Genomic DNA, 20,417 nt, shown 5'->3' on the forward strand with positions numbered 1-20,417 from the left:
AGCTTACTTCCGTGTATAAGATGACCCTAGATTTTTAGTCTAAAGTTTTTAGACAAAAGTATAGTCTTATACACGGAAAAATACGGTAATTTGGTTTTGGTCTCCTGTTCCTCAGAGCACTCACCAGGCACACCAGCTTGTTCTCCTGGACATCGTTCTCGGGGGAGCCCTCCGGGCTGTCGTCCCCTCCTGCAATTCGCTCCCCGATCTCTCCGCTCACACGCACCACTTCCACATGGAGACGGCCGGCCACCTAACAGGGAAAAGAAAACCCACAAAAGGAGATTCTTAAGAAAAGTCCCAGCAACGAAGGTGCCCGTCCTCTAATAGACCTTTATGTCTACAGCCATGAGTTCTGGGCATGAGCGCCGTTCTGGAGGTTTAGGAGGGATTGAGTCTCAGCTGAGAGTGATTTGTGGCCTGAATCTGAGCAGATGAATAAATCTGGACAATTAAGCTAGCAATTAACTTCCCAGGGGACAATCGAAATGCATATAACTATTTTCTGTTCATAGCAGTGTATGGTAGGACCCCCGGATTGGTTCTAAACCTTCTCCCTACCATAGGTGCTAAACAATGCGGAATGCTATTTTAATATATCATGGTCTCTGGCTCCCTCTAGCGGCCAATTCTGGTAACTTCATCATTCTCTCTCTCTCTCTCTCTCTCTCTCTCTGTGTGGATATACATATACATATATACACACATATATGTACATACATACACAAATACACACAGTATATACAATATACACAGTATATTGAGATTTCTCTTTTAATATTTCCAGACAGAAGGTAATTATGAGGCCATGGATGGGGTTTCGCCACGAGCCGTTTAGAGGAATCACCTCTCCTTTCTGATTGATGATGGGGACAGCGTACTGCAGCTTCACATCGTAAAAAAGGCACTCCAGGAAGACATTGGCCACCCCAATGAGGCTGTGGTTCTCTTGTTCGTCGTAAAAGGGATCGGCACGCCGGAAGTAAGACCTCATGACCTTGAGTTGTACAGAAAGAAAGAAAAAAGCAAGAAAAATCAATGAAGGGTCATGTAAGCCAACCCACTGATGAAGCAAGAAACTGAAATTTAATGAATCTCCGATATACAGCCTTCTTACCTGGTTAAGAGTTTCTAGTTAAGGAGAGACCACTGGAGAAGGGCACAAACTGCCAATTCGGTGGTTCGTTTAGCGTCCGAAGAGGTGTTTGGTGCTTCAAAGCCCCACCCTCTCCTGGCGGCACCCACTCAGAGGCAGTGCCCTGGTTTCCCTGCCCCATCTCCTCTGTGCACTGCCTCTCAGTGGGCACCCACTGGAGGAGGCGGGGCTTTGAAGCGCCGAAGACTTGTTCGGATGCTAAACGAACCATCGAATCAGCGGTTCGTGCCCATCTCTAGAGACCACCACCTCTCGCGGCAATCACTTCCACTAGTAGTAGGCATCCTTCAGTCTCGAAAGACTATGGTAGCGTGCTCTGTATGGAGGACTTGGAACAGCGCCTAGTGTGGCTGAGAAGGCCAATTCGAGAGTTACAATCTCTTCCACACTGAAGACAAATCCAATCTGTCCCCTGTCCAGCTCCCTGGTTTTGCTTCCTTTGTGACTTCCTCTTTGCCTCGGCCTGCTGGACAAGGGTCTCTTCAAATTGGGAGAGGCCGTGATGTACTGCCTGCCTCCAGGCTGAACGATCAGATGTCAGAGTTTCCCATCTGTTGAGGGAAACTTCCACTACTGAACACCTTTTTCTGTCAGATAGTTCTTTGAAAAGCCTTCATTCTTTTAACTTAGTCCCTCTGGAGCTGCAAAAATTAAGCTTGCTCCACCTTTCTCTATCTCTGGAGAGGGCTAGCCTATCACCCCGTAAGTTTTTTCCAGGCTAAACCTTTCCTTTGGCTGTTCTTCATAAGGATCGCCTTCCAGACCCTTCGCCATTTCTGCAGAATACACCAGCTTCGGCACTGTACACTTTAAAACATCCTCCCATGTTAATTTTTATTTTAAATAAAGAAATAAGTACACCGGTTCTAATCATGTAAAAGCAACCGTTCTTCACATTCCCAGTTGTGTGTAAGCCTCCTTAGGGTCATGCCATTTGCAAAAGTTGGGAACACAAGAGGCTTGTAAAGCAAGCATGCACACACAAATGAGAGATCACAGCCCGGTTACAGAGCACACATAGCGTGCCGCTATTGTGGTATACACCCACATCCCTTTGGAAAAGTTACTTTTTGTGCTTCGGTTTCCCAGACCGAACCTTCTCCTTTAAGCTCAACCTTCATTTAATATAATCATCGTCCTTGTGCTGCCGTGTCAATTCCAAATTCTGGTAACCCTTTTCCAGGATTTTCCAGGTAGAGAATACTCAGCCGTGGTTTGTCATTCCCTTCTTCTGGGGTTGCCCTGGGACTAGCGTGCAGCTTGCCCAAGGCCACCCAGGCTGGTGTTACTCCCAGGAGGCCAAAACCAAGGGATCAAACTCCCAACCTCTGGCTCTGCAGCCAGAGAGCTAAACCACGGAGCTCCTAGAAGCCAGAAACAGGAACTATCCTCCTTTGGAATACAGCTACAGTGGTGCCTCGCACAGCGAGGTTAATCCGTTCCGGATTAACCCTCGCTGTGTGAAAACATCGCTGAACGGGGCAGAAAAGCCCATTGGAACGCATTAAACTTCGTTTAATGCATTCCAAAAGGCTCCTTTACTCACCATTCAGCGATCTTCCTCTATGGCCGGCAGCCATTTTCGCGCCCTCCCCTCGCTTAACGAGGGCGCGAAAACGCTGCGTGCGGCCATTTGGGGGCTTCCGGTGGCCATTTTGTAGCTGCCGAACATCTGATCGGCGGGTCGCAAAGCGAAGGTCGGTAAGCGAACCGCTTACCGACCTTCGCTCTGCGATTTTCGCCCTATGCAGGCACTGTTTTGCGATCACATTTGCAATCGTAGAGCGAATTCATCGCTCTACGAGGCACCTGTTGTGCGAGGCACCACTGTACTTGAATAACAAAACCAGCGTCATTCTGGGGGTGGCCATCGAAAGAAGGAACTTTTTTGCCCATCCTCCCAGGAAGCTTCTCTCCCGTGTTGTGCGTCGGTGGAAACGGTTCCTCTGTGAATTAAGGACAGCAGCTCTGCGGACATTCCCCTCTCCACTGACCTGGTTATCTTCCTCGCAGTCTTTCCATTCTTGATAGAGGTCTCTCATGTCCACCAGCCGGTTCTCCAGCTTCTCCAAGGACCAGATCTGTTTCCCTTTCCCTTTCCGCCTCACCTGGATCGCCGGCTCGCTGAGCACAGCCCCTCGCTGCCAAAAGGACGAGAAGGAAGAAACGCAACCTCATCAACAAGGGCGACAACAAAAAGGATCAAGATTACCCTGGGGATAGCCAAACATTTCCGTTCTGTGTTTTCTTCGAATCCAATCCATAGGGTAGTTTCTGACCGGCACCTGGACAGGGGGGCATATAGCACTCCCACCTGTGTTGCTCTGACAGCCCTCCACTGAAATTTAGGGATCACGGGAAATCCTGGTGAACCAGAGCAGAGCTTCTTTGGGTGTCGGCAGGCGCTGGAGGCTTCCTTACGGAGGCCTGTTGCCGCGTGGCAGTGCACTGCAAGAGCGGAAGGACAACCCTGGCCACAGATCCATAGGAGAGTGGCCGCCAGCCACGTCCTTCTGGACAAACTCTGCGACTTCTTTTTCAAAAACAACCTCCGTCACCCACTAGGGAAGGCTTGATGACAAAAATGAAATTGTTCCGCAAAATGGAAACAACGTCGTCTAAAAGATGAAATTAAGGGGGGGGGGGGAAGCCAGCGAAATGGAGATTGAACCACTTCTGAGCAAATCCCTCCCTCCTACCCTTTACGTGCTCCCCATCACCCCAGTGCTTCTATCTGCCCACCTTTCTCTGGCTTTCCCTCTTTTTTCCTCCCCCACTTCCCAAAACTTTCACAGGGTGTAGAAAGAAGAGAAGAAGCTGAGAAGCAGGAAAAGGGCTGCAGGCTGAGCTACTGCAGGAGGGTCCAAACCACTGCCCTGAAATACCTTATTATAAACCAGGAACCCTGAAACTCTTCTTTAAAACTATAAATCTGTCTGTTCTTATCCCAATGTACCCATTTCCTTCTTGGTAGAAGGTAAAGGTAAAGGTTCCCCTTGACAATTTTTGTCCAGTCGTGTTCGACTCTAGGGGGCAGTGCTCATCCCCGTTTCCAAGCCATAGAGGCAGCGTTTTGTCCGAAGGCAATCTTCCGTGGTCACATGGCCAGTGCGACTTAGACACGGAACGCTGTTACCTTCCCACTGACGTGGTCCCTATTGATCTACTTGCATTTGCATGCTTTCAAACCGCTAGGTTGGCAAGGAGCTGGGACAAATGACAGGAGCTCACTCCGTCGCATGGATTCGATCTTACGACTGCTGGTCTTCTGACCCTGCAGCACAGGCTTCTGCGGTTTAGCCCATAGCGCCACCACGTCCCTTGTGGCCCTATCACATAGTGCTCACATATTGAAAAAGCCCAGAGACCTCACCCTGGCACACACGGAAGGGCTCCCTGCGTTGCTTAGATGATTACCTTAAAGTAGCACCGTATATACTCAAGTATAAGCCGACCTGAATATAAGCCGAGGCACCCAATTTTACCACAAAAATCTGGGAAAACTTACTGACTCGAATATAAGCCGAGGGTGGCAAATGCAGCAGCTACTGGTAAATTTCAAAAATAAAAATAGATACCAATAACATTACATTAATTGAGGCATCAGTAGGTTAAATGTTTTTGAAGATACTGCCCTTCTCAGCTGCGAGACACAATTCACTGTCTGCGGAGGGAGGACTCATACCGGATGCTGCGCTTATCTACTGCTCTACTGCTGCGTAACAAGATGGAGGGAGATGGAGGATGGAGGAGGAAGGTGGGAGGAGGATGGTGGGGATATAGAATATGCAGGAGGAGAGGATGGGAGTGTCCTGGAAGCGGAAATGCAATGTACTTAACCCGGGTCATCGGACCACCCACAGAGGCTGCAGATGCTCACAGATGAGCGGGGGAGTCCAGAGAACACATGAACTGCAGGAGAGAACATGTAATTTTGACACTGACTTGAGTATAAGCCGAGGAGGGGGTGCTTTTTCAGCAAAAAAATTGTGCTGAAAAACTAGGCTTATACTCGAGTATGTATGGTAAGTCATGGCGGGACGGCTACACCCCACAGCTGACAAATGGGGCCCAGGATCATGATGGCGGCATCTCACCTTTCTGTTGGCATTCAGGCTCGAGGCTGGGATCTGAAGGGTGACCTTGTACTCCGTCCTTTTGTCCATCTCTTCTGCAATGAAGCTGGCTTCTCTCATGTACAAGTTGGCCTTCATGATTTGCTCCCTCAGTTTCCTCAGGCTGTGGTTCAACATCTCTTCCCTGGAGATCAGGCAACGGGAATGTCGGTGAGAGGGTCCCAGAGACCGCATCGCAGCTACCAGACCCGCTAAGGGTGGCCCTTTGCTTGGGTGCAAACGGGCGGTGCAGGTTTTGCTGCAGCGTTGCAATGGACACTTATGTCACAGGGTCTTTTGGCGAGGGCTACGCTCAAGTCCGTATGGGAGCTGAATCGTCTAAGGGAGAGCTCAAAAGATGCTATTCATGGGACCCCGCGCTGGAGTCCGGAGGGACTTGGCATTGATTGGTGCCATACAGTTCCTAGTTTTCGAAGTGTTGGCCTGGTTCAGAGGTCATGGCCAAACAATGGCACTGCTGTCAGGAATGTGGGCTGACGTGCTCTCCTCGGTTTCCTCACCCACAATTACTGGGCAATTAAGTCACTACGCCTGAGCTGAGACACAGTTATAACCTTTCCTCTGGAGCATTCCAACCTCTCCTTGCCTGTTATGTCAAACTATTAGAATACAGCAACTGCACGGCAAACCCAGATCAAGACTCATTCTCATGCCTGCCTCTGAAAAACGGGACACGGTTGGTGGAAAGAATGAGTACTCGAGCCGCGTCTTTTTTGGAACGGAAAAAGAGCCAAACAGCAAAACTGGGACCCCAGTTTTTAAAGAGTGGCCATCCGATGGACAGACACACAAGACAGGAGGTGGCCAGAGTTTTTCTCATACTCTAAGGTCCAATCAAGAAAAATAATCTGCAGGAAGGAAGAGGGGACCTACGTGTCCAGGAGCCCAATTCCTACTGAATTCTAACAGGACAGAATAAACAGTCACAAGTGAGAAATGCTTTGTGTATCCCCTGCAAATACTAGAGACAGGAAGGAACACAGTAGAGGTCTTGTGACTCTTATTTTTTTTTCCCCCTAAGAGAAAAATTATTTCTCCTTTTGCTCTGAAGTGGGAAAATCAATGGTTCTGCTCTGGGAAACTGCGATAGAAGTTGTGGTCCTCATCCCACGACAGATGTCCTTGCAATATGAACTCACCCTCGCCTCCCTATTTCCAGATGTTTCATTAGTCCAGTAGCTACTCATCGCTCCATAAAAGATGGCAAAACATGTCCTCTCATCTCACCTCACCCCTGGGCATGGCACAAAGATGCAAAGGGACAGGGTCTCTGATTTTACTCTCTATCCGCTAATGGTTCTCCAGAGGCTCAGGTCTTTCCATTTTCCACACCCTTGCTCCTCCTAAAACAAGGGATGGAATCCTACAGTTGCCCTGCAGTGTGATCTAGGATCAGGGTGCAAAGGTGTTTTGCATTAAGTGAGAAAGCCTTCATTTCTGGAAAGCCAAGTTCTGGGTTGGGCAATGCGTTTGCAGGATCAGGATCAGCCCCCTGAGCAGGTTTCTGTGCCCATGATTCTGTATTTCAAAGACCACAGTCCTCCTAACCACGAGGCACGGCCACTAATTTGGCTTTAAATAGGGGTTTGTGTCCGTGTGTGTGTGTGTGTGTGTGCGTGTGTGTGTGTGTGTGTGTGTGTGATACGGACATTTGATCTCCTCTCCTACTGACATAGACCACGTTGGTCCCTGGTTTTTTTTTCTGTTCTGGGGCAACAGGAGAGCTTGTAGATGGATCTGCAAGGATCCCAGCCAAGCCTTGGTCTATACAGAGATCAAGATCTAGCACTGCAGAGCTGAAAGGGCTAAGGATCATCAAGTCAGGGAGACTTCTCTGGGGAATTGAACTCACAACCTTTGGTTCTGTAGCCAGAGGCCTGAACCACTGAGTGATGCAGAGAAAAGACTGTAAAATGCTACCTTGACACCTTTGCTTTCCATGGACTCTATGACCTCCCTTTTGTAAGGAAGAACCACAGCCGTTTTATCTAGCCAGGTCTTCTACATTTTGTTTTGTTTCTTTCCCTCTTGTTGTCGTTGTGTGCTCTCCGGTCACCTTTAAGTTAAGGTGACCCCTGTGAATGAGTGACCTCTAAAATGTCCAATCGTTAACAGCCCTGCTCAGCTCCTGAAAACTGAAGCTTGTGGTTTCCCTTATAGAGTCAATTCATCTCCTATTGGCGCTTCCTCTTTTCCTACTGCTTTCCATTTTTACCCCCATTATTGTCTTTCCAGCAAGTTCTGCCTTCTTATCACGTACGTCCTTCCTTACCCACAAATTTTACATTTTACAAATTTTACACCTCAAGGAGAACACTAGAGAATCCCAAAGCTTGCCTTGCTTATAGCTTTTGAGTGATTCAATAAAGGTATTAAAACCAACCGAGAATTTCGGATTCTCAGAACTTGGGGATCTGGAGTTCTCCATTTAGATCGAACAGCTTTAGGCAATGACAGAGCTGCTTTAAGTCGAAGAAGAGAAAGACCCGCCATTTGGAGAACGGCCGAGCCATCCTCCCACCCACCTCTCCTCCGTCCACTGCCGTAGCCGCTGCTGAGCGTTGGGAGAGTGGAAGGAGAACCGCTCCATGGCACGGAACTGCTGCTTTTCCGGAGACAAGCGCCTTCGAAGCTGTTCCAGCTCGTGTTCATACATAAGTCTCTGCCGTTCCAGGGCTGATCGCTTCTCCTCCTCATGCTGCTGCTCCAGACTTTGCAAAATGGACTGCATAGGATCTAGGCAGAACCAGAGACAAATGTGATGCTAGCAGGTAAGCCCACAGAATTTGAACTGTGGTGCTGGAGGAGGCTCTTGAGAGTCCCCTGGATTGCAAGGAGAACAAACCTATCCATTCTGAAGGAAATCAACCCTGAGTGCTCACTGGAAGGACAGATCCTGAAGCTGAGGCTCCTGTACTTTGGCCATCTCATGAGAAGAGAAGACTCCCTGGAAAAGACCCTGATGTTGGGAAAGTGTGAAGGCAGGAGGAGAAGGGGACGACAGAGGACGAGATGGTTGGACAGTGTCATCGAAGCGACCAACATGAATTTGACCCAACTCCGGGAGGCAGTGGAAGATAGGAGGGCATGGCGTGCTCTGGTCCATGGGGTCACGAAGAGTCGGACACGACTTAAGGACTAAACAATAAAAGCCTACAGAAACAAAAGCTCTAACAGAGGTGTAAGGTCTATGAGGCAAGATGCTGGATCTCTGGAGAAACCGTAATGGGAAAGACAAAGGCTCCAGATGTCAAAAGCACTGTAGAAATTAGAATTATTTATTTTTCTCATCTAGGAGTATAGGATCATCTACTCTGTCCAGTTCTGGACACCACACTTTAAGACGGATGTTGACCAATTTGAACACGTTTAGAGGGGGGCACAACAAAGGTGATGAGGGGACTGGAATACAAGCCTTGTGAGGAAAGACTGAAAGAACTGGGCATGTTTAGCCTTGAGAAAAGAAGACTTGAGGAGAGAGAGGCCAGCATTTTTCAAACACTTGAAAGGTAGTCAGTCCTAAGGAGGAGGGGCAGGATTTGTTCTCGATCATCCCAGAGTGCAGGACAGGCAACAATAGGTTCAAGAGAAAGGAAACTAGATTTAGGCTGAAGACCAGGAAAAACTTCCTAACTGTTAGAGTAGTACAACAATGGAACCAATTATATCAGGAGGTGGTGAGTGCTCCAACACTGGAGGCCTTCAAGAGAAAGTTAGACAACCCCCTGGCAGATCTCCTTTGCTTTGTATTCCTGCCTTGAGCAGGGCGTTGGACTCAATGGTTTCACAGACCCCTTCCAACTCCAGGATTCTATGCTTTTTCTGGTTAGCACTACAGCTTCCCCAGCCAACATTGCTCCAAAAACAAACGGAGAATGTCAACGATCCTGTTTCGACCGTCGCCAGTTTTCTGCAGTGGAAATGATCAACCAGTTCAAAAACAAGAGGGGGGGGGCTTCCACTTCTACAAGTGGCTAAATGCCTCTCCTCTTGCACAAGCTCCATAACCGTGTAAACACGCCCCGGAGAGACCCACAGTTACCCCGCATGACTTTTTTTCGCTAGACATTGACTTTTTGCGATCGCTATAGCGATTTGCAAAACAGTGATTCCTATGGGGAAATTTCGCTGGACAATGTTTGGTCCCTGCTTTGCAAACCGATTTTCGCTAGACAATGATTTTGATAGCTCCCTCCGTGCTCGCAAAATGGGTGTTTCCGGGACCTAAGCTTCGCAAGACAGCTATTTAAACAGCTGATTGGTGGTTCGAAAAGCGGCTTTCCTATGGCTGATCTTCGCTAGACAACGATGATTCTTCCCCATTGGAACACATTAAACAGGTTTCAATGCATTCCAATGGGGAAATGCTTTTCGCTAGACAATGATTTCGCTAAACAGCGATTTCAGTGGAACGGATTATCATTGTCTAGCGAGGCATCACTGTAATGCAGGTGTGTGTCAGGAGCCACTGATGGATTGTCAACGCTGGGGCTTCTATCCCACATCCATCAGCCAGAATCGTCAGGCTGGCTGATGGATGTGGGATAGTCCCAAAAAGTCATCTCCAGGCTGTGATCTGCCAGCCCTTTAAGGAGGATTTCCCTAGAGAAATCGTTTTTGGAAATCCCAACATTCTCAGCCTCTTTCTTAGAAACTTTCTTTTTTTTAAAAAAATATATATTTATTGTGTTTTTTTCTACTTTTCTATCCGTTGCAACCAGAGTGATTTATTACAATATGTTCCATTCATTTATTCTTGTCTTATACTCTCTAACATAGTATTAATCTAATCTATTTTACTTAAGTTGATGTAGATTTCCTCCAGATATAAAGAGGTTCCCATTTATTACTATCCGGTCTGTCATTTAGTGTATCTGTCAAAATAGCTATGTCTGCTTGTTCCAAATTCTTCTCAATAAATTCCTTCTTGGTCGGCACCTTTGTCGCCTTCCACTTACTGGCATAGACAATTCTAGCTGCCGTTATCAGGTGTGAGGTCAGGTAGGTCTTGTTGGTTTTTTTTTTTTTTAGTTTAGCTGGTAATATATTCAGTAAGATTTCTGGTGTCAAAGCAATTTTAACCCCTAAAATTTTCTCTATCGTTTCATGAATCCTTTTCCAAAGGTCCTTGGCCCTGCAGCACATCCACCACATGCGATAGAAGCTCCCTACTTTCTTTTCACATTTCCAACACTTATTAGAAACATTTTTATACATCTTTGTCAATTTCTCTGGTGTTACATACCATCTGCAAAACAGTGTGTGTGTGTGTGTGTGTGTGTGTGTGTGTGTGTGTGCGCGTGCGTGCGTGCGTCTGTCTGTCTGTCTGTCTGTCTGTCTGTCTGTCTGTCTGTCTGTCTATCTATCTATCTATCTATCTATCTATCTATCTATCTATCTATCTATCTATCTATCTATCTATCTATCTATCTATCTATCTATCTATCTATCTATCTTCTAGATTTATAGATTTAGTCTATATAGACTAAATCCTTAGAAACTTTCTGAGGATCACAGGCCACGCACGGCTTCCCTCCAATCCCTCCCTACAGGCACTCTCTCACAAACAAGACAAAACCATAAAAACCCACACCAAAGAAAGCATGGTTTGCTCCTCACCGTTACCGCCCAGGGCTTTCATGGTGACTTCCATCTGGGCGTATTCGTAGTTGAAATTGATCTCGCTGGAAACTTCGCTAGAGCTGTCGCCGTCTAGATCCAGCTGCTCGTTGCTGCTGCTTCCTTTCATGGCGCCGTCTTTATCTTCCTCCTCCGTTTCTGCCTTCTTTTTCTTCTTGGGCAAATTCAGCCTTGAAGGGGGCGAAGGGGAGAAAAACATGTGAACACATGGCATGATATAGACCGTTAACCCGAGTTCGGGAATTCTCTCCGAGGGCCGCTGAACAGGTCTGCGCCGGAGAACATCCAAGTAGATTGTGCCCCCCCTTAGAAGGAGGACTGGTGCTTATCATTTTCCAGCACCGACTTCTCTGGGTGGGCTGTATTTCACTTGCAGATAGGAAAGAGCACTGAAGGTGTTATATATATATATGAGCGGATACAATCTAGGCTGTGGAAGCAGAGGAGTCTCGAGTTCACTTGGAGCAGAGACGGGCCAGAATCCTACTAGTATTTTACTGTGGACTATGTGAAATTCCCTAAGTCACTGCAGCAAATTGCAGGTCATGAACAAGGTACTTGCTTGTGCCACTCATTGGACTGGTACTTTTTTTGATTAGTTATGCTTCCCTGTCACAATGTGTGCCCTTCCACTTAATCCTGCGGTAAAATACAGATAGGATTCTGGCATAAGGAGCTTCTAAAACGGAGAGTTAGCTGCCTTGAGTCCTTTTAAGGAGACAAGCGGGGTAAAAATAGTTGGAATGAATGAATGAATGAATGAATGAATGAATGAATGAATGAATGAATGAATGAATGAATGAATGAATGAGTGAGTGAGTGAGTGAGTGAGTGAGTGAGTGAGTGAATGAATGAATCAAGTTAAGGCGCCACCACGTTTTCATCATCTTTATTTTTTTTTTCTTTCCTTTACACCTGATAGCACACAGATTTAAACCCAGCTACCTCTTCTAAAACTTCTAAAAGCAGGAAGTTTCGTTCTCTCCCGCATGCTGGTCATCCTACGATGCTCCTCTGAAAACTTGCCATTTGATCATCTCAGTAACCAAAACGAACAACAATCTAAACCTCAAATTATGGGGAGCAGGAGAAGGAAGGAACTTTGACAAGCCCCCAAGCTCAACCCTCAACCCTCCCCATTTAAGGAGACGGTGGTTCTTCTGTGCCTTTTTTTTAAACGTAACCGCAGTAAGGAGGCTGCTGCTTCCAAAGCTCATAGAGGCAAACCTCTTCTTTCCTCCCAATCCGCCCACTTAGAAGGAATGTTGCACTGGGTCCAGGAAGGACAGCCTACTTTTTAAAAAAAGTGTGTGTGGGGAGGGACAGCCGGGGATGTGAGAAAGAAAAAATGCAAACCGGGTGGTTTACCAGAAAGGACATGGAAGGAGAGGCATGGAATCATTACGAGAAAATAAAATTTTAAAAACCACCCGTGACAATATGCAAGGGAACACACGTAAAGGAGTCATATATATACTGGACAGCAGCCCCTGCGGCCAACGGAACCCCACAGAAGGGGACTCTACTCTGGCCACCTTTGAGGGCCCCCGGGCCCCCTCGGGTTGCAAAAGGCACTCAGGCGGTGCATCTCAACTCCACGCGCACGGCGAGACAAAGCCGAAGGAACGGAAGATGCGGCCACCTACCTGAAGAAATGGTTGTTCCCCCACAGGATCCTATCTCCGTGAAGCAGCTGCGTGGGACCCGTGACAGCAGCGCCGTTTACGAAGGTCCTTGGACGGGGGAAGAGGAAGAAAAACAACACCGCCATCATCATTCCTTCCTTGCGGTTTCCACAGAGCCTCAGCCCCACAATGCTCTTTTATTTTTTAAAGGAGGGAGAAAGCCTCCAAGGGTAAGGGGTTGGGGGGGGGGAACAGTGACCGGATTCATGGGGGTGTCCCTCCTCCTTCCTTTGAGCCTTGCGAGTCCCAGCAGAGCTCAAGAAATGTGAGGCGGATAAATGCCTGTCACTGAATTATTTCCTCCTTCCTATCCCTTGCGCTGCATCGCGGTATCTTAGGAAGCACCCGTCTTTTTCCTTAAAACCCTTCTTTGCCCGCCGAGAGGGAGATCTGCAATTCTGGAGTCACCTTGGAGCCCTTCCCTCAACCCCACTGGCCCTTCCCGGTCTCTCTGGTGGATCCTTTTTGCCCCCTACAAGCCACCCCCTTGCAGGAATCGGACGGCAAGGGCTTTGGACCGGATTCAAGGCACTGCTTTGCGCCCTGCCTCTGGCATTTTGCTTACCGTTGGTGGAGAATTAAAAATCAGCCTGAGAGATATTCTTTGTCCCAGAATGTCGAAAGAGAGAGAGAGCCAGCTTTCCAGAAAGTCGGTCTCTCTTTCTCTCCCTACCCCCCACCCCGAGTATGTAAAAATGTTCTGCGCCAAGAAAACCCACAGCTCAAGCCATGTTTGCCTCCATTTAAATTCTAAACATGAGTCTATTCTGCGGGGAAAGGAGGAGGACGATGACAAAAGGAAACAGGAGAAACACGGGCGCCCTTTGATTTTCTGTTTTGGAATGGCTTCCCTGCTCTATCTTCCCCCATGCACATGAAAGTAAAAGTGGAGGGGGAGTGGAAGTGCACTTTTACAAAAGACAACACACTTAGGTTACCTGGTATTCTTGTGAGGCGTCAGCATGACTTGCCCGTCTGAGGTGATATCAATGACGCAGTGTTCAGGGAGAATGCCCATGCCACAAAGCTGGATATCTTGCGAGTTATCAGACCCAATTAAGGTGTGCTCCTGCAGAAAATACAAGACTGTGCGTGTTAAAACTAATACAGATGAAGGAAACTCCGTACAATCAGTTACACAGTATATGTGGTTATAGAATACAACTCATCATGATACGTTCACACATCGATATAACCAGTACATCTATAGTGTAATAACAAGTCAACGTAGTAATAATAATACGTATCACAACTCAAACATATCTTCTCTCCGTCACAAGGTCCTGGTGCAAAACTCTAAAATATAATAACAAGGATGTGCATCGTTCTTGACAAGATAAGGACTCAATAAGCCCCGAGCCTATAGTCCGACCCACCTTGCTCATTTCGTGGTTTATCGCTTTTTTCAAGAGTCTATCCCTCAAGTGTCTCTGGAACTAAAAGTTACGACAAATTCTTATTTACAGAGGATTCAAGAGGGTGTGTGTTAAAAGGAAATTCACGGGCTTGTGTTTTTAATACCACACGAGAACCGAGCCCATTTACCGTATTTTTCGCACTATAAGACGCAGTTTTCCCCCACAAAACTGGGGGGTGGAAAGTCTGTGCGTCTTATGGAGCGAAGAAAACAGATTATTTTTTCCTGTTTTCTTCTCCTAAAAATTTGGTGCGTCTTATGGAGAGGTGCATCTTATGGAGCGAAAAATACGGGTATTTTCGACTCCGGCCAGGGATCGTTCTTCCAGACCTAAGACAGAGGCCTCTGGACACTTGGCTTTTCTAGGTCCTTATAACGGCAGATAAACTGAATTCAGGGCCCTCTGCTTGTTGTTATTTATAACAAACAGAGCACTCGCATTTGTTTTAAATACAGGGGACAAAACAAAACACTTTGACACAGCTTGGAACCGTTCCCTTCTTTGACCGCGACTTCCAGAATTCCACAGCCAGCACTGCCACGACGGGTGGGATATTCTGAGAGCGGCCGTCCCCCAAAAATTATTTTTCTCGAGGGCTGGTTCCTTGTAAAGGAGAGGCCCGCTGAAATGTGCAATTCCTGATCTTGACAGTATTTGCAGAGAGCCCAGTAATAACATGTTTTTACAGATGTGGTTAAGCATAAGTAACTCTAGAAGAACTGTAAACAGTTTCTTCCAGACTATCCTGGGTTCCCCCTATTTAAAAAGAAAGACGTGGTTTGTTTCTATCTGCGAGAAGGCTGAAAATACATTTTTTCCTCCCCTATCTTGATTTACTCCCCCCCCCTTTTCCTGACCTCTAACAGGACGCCAAGTGGTGGAAATCGGATCCTTCCATTGAGTGCATCAAGGTCACTTTTTGAATCCACACTGTCGCCAAGGCATTCTGGCTGCGCCTGCATGCCCAGTAACAAAGACACAGTTCCTGTGCCAGGAACGGGGGACTGACAAAGCAGTTTCTTTCATGTCCAACTCTAGACACTTACAGTGCCTGGAAATTCTTCAGATAATTAAAAAAAGAGAGAGAGCTTCATTCATCTTTTTTGGCAGGGGGTTGCTATTTAGCAAGTGAGCGAGGAATTCTCCCACTCCACCTATTCACATTCTTCTGGATGTTACCCAGGTTCTTCTGACTTCCCGAAACAGGTGGCTCTTAAATGACTCTCACCGCTCCGGCTGAATCTTAAGGACACCTTTCGAACCTATAATAAAATAGGGGGTGGTATTTCTGGAGGGTCCAAGAGCTACTGACGGATCACCACAATTATCCAGAGCTCTACAAGATGTGCAGCTTTGTGGTGCAGCAACATGCTTGTGGTTTATGTGCTTCTCATAATAAGAGAATGGATAGTACTTAGACACATGAAACATGGGGATGGACTGAATTGCATCCCATGTGTCTGCCAACAGCCTTTAACCAATAACAGTGCAGCCTCCCACGTAGAAATAAAGAGTGGAGGTGCATTCCCAGTTTGAGAAGTATAAGATGCACAACCTAGACATTTACACAAGTTCAAGCTAAACTTTATTTTTGCTGACAGATCCTTAGAGGAAGGGCAGTGAGCCGAATTTCCCTGAGTGTCTGATCGCCAGCTGGCTGGATCGCTGAGTGGTTTAGGTATCTGGCACTGAATGCAGGGTAGGTGTTCAATTCTCCACTGTGCATCCTGTGAGAAGAGCCAGCCTGTGTGGTCTTGGGCAAGTTGCACAGTGTCCAAAAAAAAGGAATGGTAGTGGTGATGGGGAAGCAGAGTGTGCCCTTACATAGCACCCCATAGTGCTTAAAGCACTCTCTGGGCAGTTTACAAGTTAATTATACAAGCTATGGTTTTTCCAGTAGTGATGTATGGAAGTGAGAGGTGGACCATAAAGAAAGCTGACCGCCAAAGAATTTATGCTTTTGAATTGTGGTACTGGAGGAGACTCTCGAGAGTCCCCTGGACTGCAAGGAGAACAAACCTATGCATTCTGAAGGAAATCAACCGCGAGTGCTCCCTGGAAGGACAGATCCTGAAGCTCAGGCTCCAATACTTGGGCCATCTCCTGAAAAGAGAAGACTTCCTGGAAAAGACTCTGATGTTGGGAAAGTGTGAACGCAAGAGGAGAAGGGGACGACAGAGGACGAGATGGCTGGACAGGGTCATCGAAGCTACCAATATGAATTTGACCAAACTCCGGGAGGCAGTGGAAGACAGGAGGGCCTGGCGTGTCCTCTGGTCCATGGGGTCACAGAAGAGTCGGACACGACTTAACAACTAAACAACAGCAACACATTGCCTCCACCTCCAGCAAGCTTGGTACTCAGTGGAACTCAGTGGTAAACCACTTATGAGTATTCTCTACTTAGGAAACTCTGGAAGAGGACATCATAAGTCAAAATTGTCTTGATGGCACGCAAAAATATAACCCCCATGAAACAAAGCCAAATAAGCAAAACAAACCATCAAAACAAAACAAAACAAAAAGAAACAGATCCCTGTGTTAAGCTGCTGTTTTGAAATAGAGTCATGTAGAGCACCAGGATTTTACCTTTAAGTAATAGACCAAAAGTTCATTGAGGGCAGGGTCGGCGTTCAAATTCACCAGGAAGCACTTGTTATCGCCAACTTTGATCCCGGAAGACTGAAGAGAAATGCCAAGACTTTCGAGCTGCTTCTGCCGTTCCTGCGGAAAAAAGGAAGAAGGAGGGACGTTTGATGCTGAGGCGCACGTTTCACACACATTTGTCTGTGTGAGAGATATGATGAAACAGGAATGGGCAAGACCCACAGACGCATTTTTCTGCCCCACAGCCCCAAATCGGTTTCGTTACTTGAAATCAGTTGAAAAAAAGGAGAATTGCTCGTCTGGTAAGAACTGAGGGGCAGCCAAAGAAGCCCACAAGCCACATTTTCCCATCTCCATCATCAAGACATTTAGCCGTGAAACCTTTGGCATCAAGTGGTCATTAAAGTATGAAACCAGAGGCCTGAAAACCTCCTGTGACCGTTAATCCAGCCCAGCCGGATATCTAGACGTTAGAGATCAGTGCATGTATCTGTATTTTTAGACTACAATACCCATGTGGCTCAGGGAGTTCTGGGAGATGTAGTTCAAAATTACAGACACACAGACATCTACAGAGAAATGTCTTCTCCTCTAAAAATAAACACTCAACAAACCCTCAGTGGGATGGACCCGAGTCAAGAAATCGCGCTTGTACTTGGGCTTCGGCTTTAAAATGTGACTTCTGAGGGCAAAATGTGTGGCCTCGGTGCCGATTAAGGGACAGACAAATTGGTAAGCTTAGATGCGAGTTTACTCCACATTAGGCACCGTGTGGTCTCAGGAAAAGGGTCACTTCTTATCAAAAGGGACTGCTGGTAAGCAGCGTGTGGTGAACAGTGCTGGAAAAGTTACCTTTTTTGGATTATAGTTTCCAGAACGTTGGCTGAGCAGAATTCTGGGAATTGTAGTTTTTTATTCTAGCTTTCTCTGCCTGTAGCATAAATCTACTTTTCTCTCTTTCTTCTTTCTCATGGTTGATCCTATCTCTCCTTACTGCCTGACCATGAGAAGAACTTGGGTAAAGACCTTGTTTTAAACTGCAACTCCCAGAATCCTTCGCCAGCACAGGAGATGGTCCAGAAAAGGCAAATATTCCAGCCCCTGGGTAGGCCCACCTTCATTTGTCTCTTCTTTCTCTCTGCTTATCTTATCCTTCCTTGTTGGCCAAGCGTCCCAGAGACAAGGAGGAAAAGAAACCATCAGCCACTGAGAAAAGATTAGAGAAGCAGAGAAACCAGGGGAAGATTTGGTGTCCTTAAAGCAAAGTGTGCTGCTTATATACTGCGTATATACTGCCCCACAGTGCTTAAAGCAATCTCTGGGCGGTTTACACATTTCTCCCCCTCCCACCCTCCAACACGCTGAGCACTCATTTTACCAACCTTGGAAGGATGGAAGGCTGAGTGAACCTTAAGCCGGCTACCTGGGATAGAGCCTGCAGTTTAACCACTGCTCCATCTCTTAAGCAGTCAGAGAGGAGAGAACATTAAGCCATTGTGACAGAATCACATCTTCTCAGCAGATCCACATTGAATGAGAGTAAATGGTGGGCCTTGGCACGAGGCCGTGTGTGAAGATTATGGCATTGTGGTCTAAGACTGTGGAACTCCCTCCCACTGGAGGCCAGGCTGGCTCCATCTTTGTTGTACTTCCACAAGCAAGCGAAGACTTCTGTCTTCAGGCAAGCCTTCCCTGAGTGAATGGCATCTGATTGGGGTTTTTTTAAATGGATTGTTGTACCTTACTGTATTGAACATATTTTGGTGTTGTTTATGTTTTTTGATATTATATCCATTGATCCTTTTAGTCGTGTACACACACTGTTGTTAGCTTAAATACGGTCTCTTAATTATCGTAAGCCACCTTGGGTCCTTTTTAAGGAAAAAGACGGGATATAAATATTTCAATTAATTAATTAATTAATTTGTGTCAACTAGAGCCCAGTTTAGACACATCATACCGTGCACGGTTATTATTAACACACAAAGTGTTCTCAGTGACTATGTGCTTGAGTGAGGGTTTTTTGGATTAGTAGGCATCCTTCAGTCTCGAAAGACTATGGTAGCGTGCTCTGTATGGAGGACTTGGAACAGCGTCTAGTGTGGCTGAGAAGGCCACTTCGAGAGTGACAATCCCTTCCACACTGAAGACAAATCCAATCTGTCCCCTGTCCAGCTCCCTGGTTTTGCTTCCTTTGTGACTTCCTCTTTGCCTCGGCCTGCTGGACAAGGGTCTCTTCAAATTGGGAGAGGCCGTGATGTACTGCCTGCCTCCAGGCTGAACAATCAGATGTCAGAGTTTCCCATCTGTTGAGGTCTATTCCTAAGGCCTTCAGATCCCGCTTGCAGATGTCCTTGTATTGCAGCTGTGGTCTCCCTCTGGGGCGATTTCCCTGCACTAATTCTCCTTTGGAATCCGACCATCAGCCATTCTCACAACGTGCCCAAGCCAGCGTAGACGTCTTTTTGGATTACACTTTCCAATATCCTCTAGACAAAATCTTCACCGGCTATGCCGGCTTGGGTCCCTAGATTTTCTTGGATTAAAATTCCCAGAAACCTTCACTCTTCGCTGTGCTGGCCAGGATTTTTGGGAGTTACTAGTCCAAGAACATCTGAGGACTCAAGGTTGGGAACAACTGTTCTAGACATATCCTTCAGCCTAGGCAAGATTTTTTCTTAAGATCAGACTCTTATCCTTACTAAATGTGAACTTCATATGCCTGCTAAAATGGGCAACAGTCCATCATCGTTTACGTGACAAAGATATCTTAGCCTTTAAAGTGTCACCAGTCCTTTGCATTTTTGCAACCACCACATTAATAATTGATCTTGGAAACAATCATCTGAAGAATTAAGGGGGAGGGCGCCAATTTATAAGGGGCCAAAAATATGCCTTCTTATTTGCAAACACCAAAAGCTTTCATCAAGGGACTACCCGGATGCTGGAAGACCTTCTGTTCCTGGCCCCTAGCCCCTTTAAATAAAAATACAGACCTGTGCAATTTCTTCCGTCTTCCTTAGCTTCTCTTCCCAGGTCACCGTCATCTCCTGGATAAGTTTTTCAGATTCTTCCAAGCGTTCTTTGAGTTCTGGAGATTTCATAGCCTAGAGGCAGCGCGTGGGGAACAGGACACAGAAAAAGTGAAAGGCTGAACACACCGTGGAAATGCAACCAGTTAGATCATGACGGGCTGCCAGTCCTCTTATCTTTTTGATCCCCGTTCCTGAAAACGAACCCCAGGAAGATGAGGGTGTGCTCAGGAAATCAACAAACCATGACGCATGAGACCAGGGAGCCCGCATGGAAATGATCTGATCACCTCCAGCTCAGCATTATCTTTATCTTTGATTATGACTGCAAAGACCACTTTGCAAGATCAATTTGCCCCAGGATTACAGTTATACGCACAGTAAATGCTAAGGCCTTCCTAATACTTAAACCAAAGCAAAGGACGGTGAGAAGTGGATCTGCCCATCTTGCTTCTCTTTGTTAGAACAGAAGAACCCTGGTGGATCTGACCCACAATTCACCCATTCCAGCATTCTGTTTCCTAGAACACTTACTCAGCCACTCCCGAGAAGCTTCTCTCTAAGACCGAAAGAGTTTTTCTTACAGGCAGAGTTTGGACATGTTACCGTATTTTTTCCATGTATAAGATGATACTTTTCCTAAAATAGTTACTGCAAAAATTGCCTTATTTATTTATTTATTTATTTATTTATTTATTTATTTATTTATTTATTTATTTATTTATTTATTTATTTATTCATTC

The 20,417-nt window shown here is 46.5% G+C and overlaps 1 protein-coding gene across 6 annotated transcripts in view; it reads right to left on the reverse strand.

The window, feature by feature from the left end:
- The window catches only part of KIF13B (kinesin family member 13B), a 205,950-nt gene that overhangs the window by 67,161 nt on the left and 118,372 nt on the right, over nt 1–20,417 (reverse strand). For all 6 annotated transcript variants that reach the window (XM_078381692.1, XM_072986485.2, XM_072986508.2 and 3 more), the window contains exons 12-21: nt 19,639–19,749; nt 16,625–16,759; nt 13,556–13,686; nt 12,579–12,665; nt 10,912–11,102; nt 7,818–8,028; nt 5,254–5,416; nt 3,151–3,297; nt 848–997; nt 125–253 (exon numbers count right to left, since the gene is read on the reverse strand). In XM_078381692.1, the coding sequence (XP_078237818.1) occupies nt 125–253; nt 848–997; nt 3,151–3,297; nt 5,254–5,416; nt 7,818–8,028; nt 10,912–11,102; nt 12,579–12,665; nt 13,556–13,686; nt 16,625–16,759; nt 19,639–19,749 (1,455 nt within the window). The remainder of the gene's footprint in view (nt 1–124; nt 254–847; nt 998–3,150; nt 3,298–5,253; nt 5,417–7,817; nt 8,029–10,911; nt 11,103–12,578; nt 12,666–13,555; nt 13,687–16,624; nt 16,760–19,638; nt 19,750–20,417) is intronic.

Source organism: Pogona vitticeps, chromosome 1 (assembly GCF_051106095.1).
Source record: "Pogona vitticeps strain Pit_001003342236 chromosome 1, PviZW2.1, whole genome shotgun sequence".
NCBI classification, from domain to species: domain Eukaryota; kingdom Metazoa; phylum Chordata; class Lepidosauria; order Squamata; family Agamidae; genus Pogona; species Pogona vitticeps.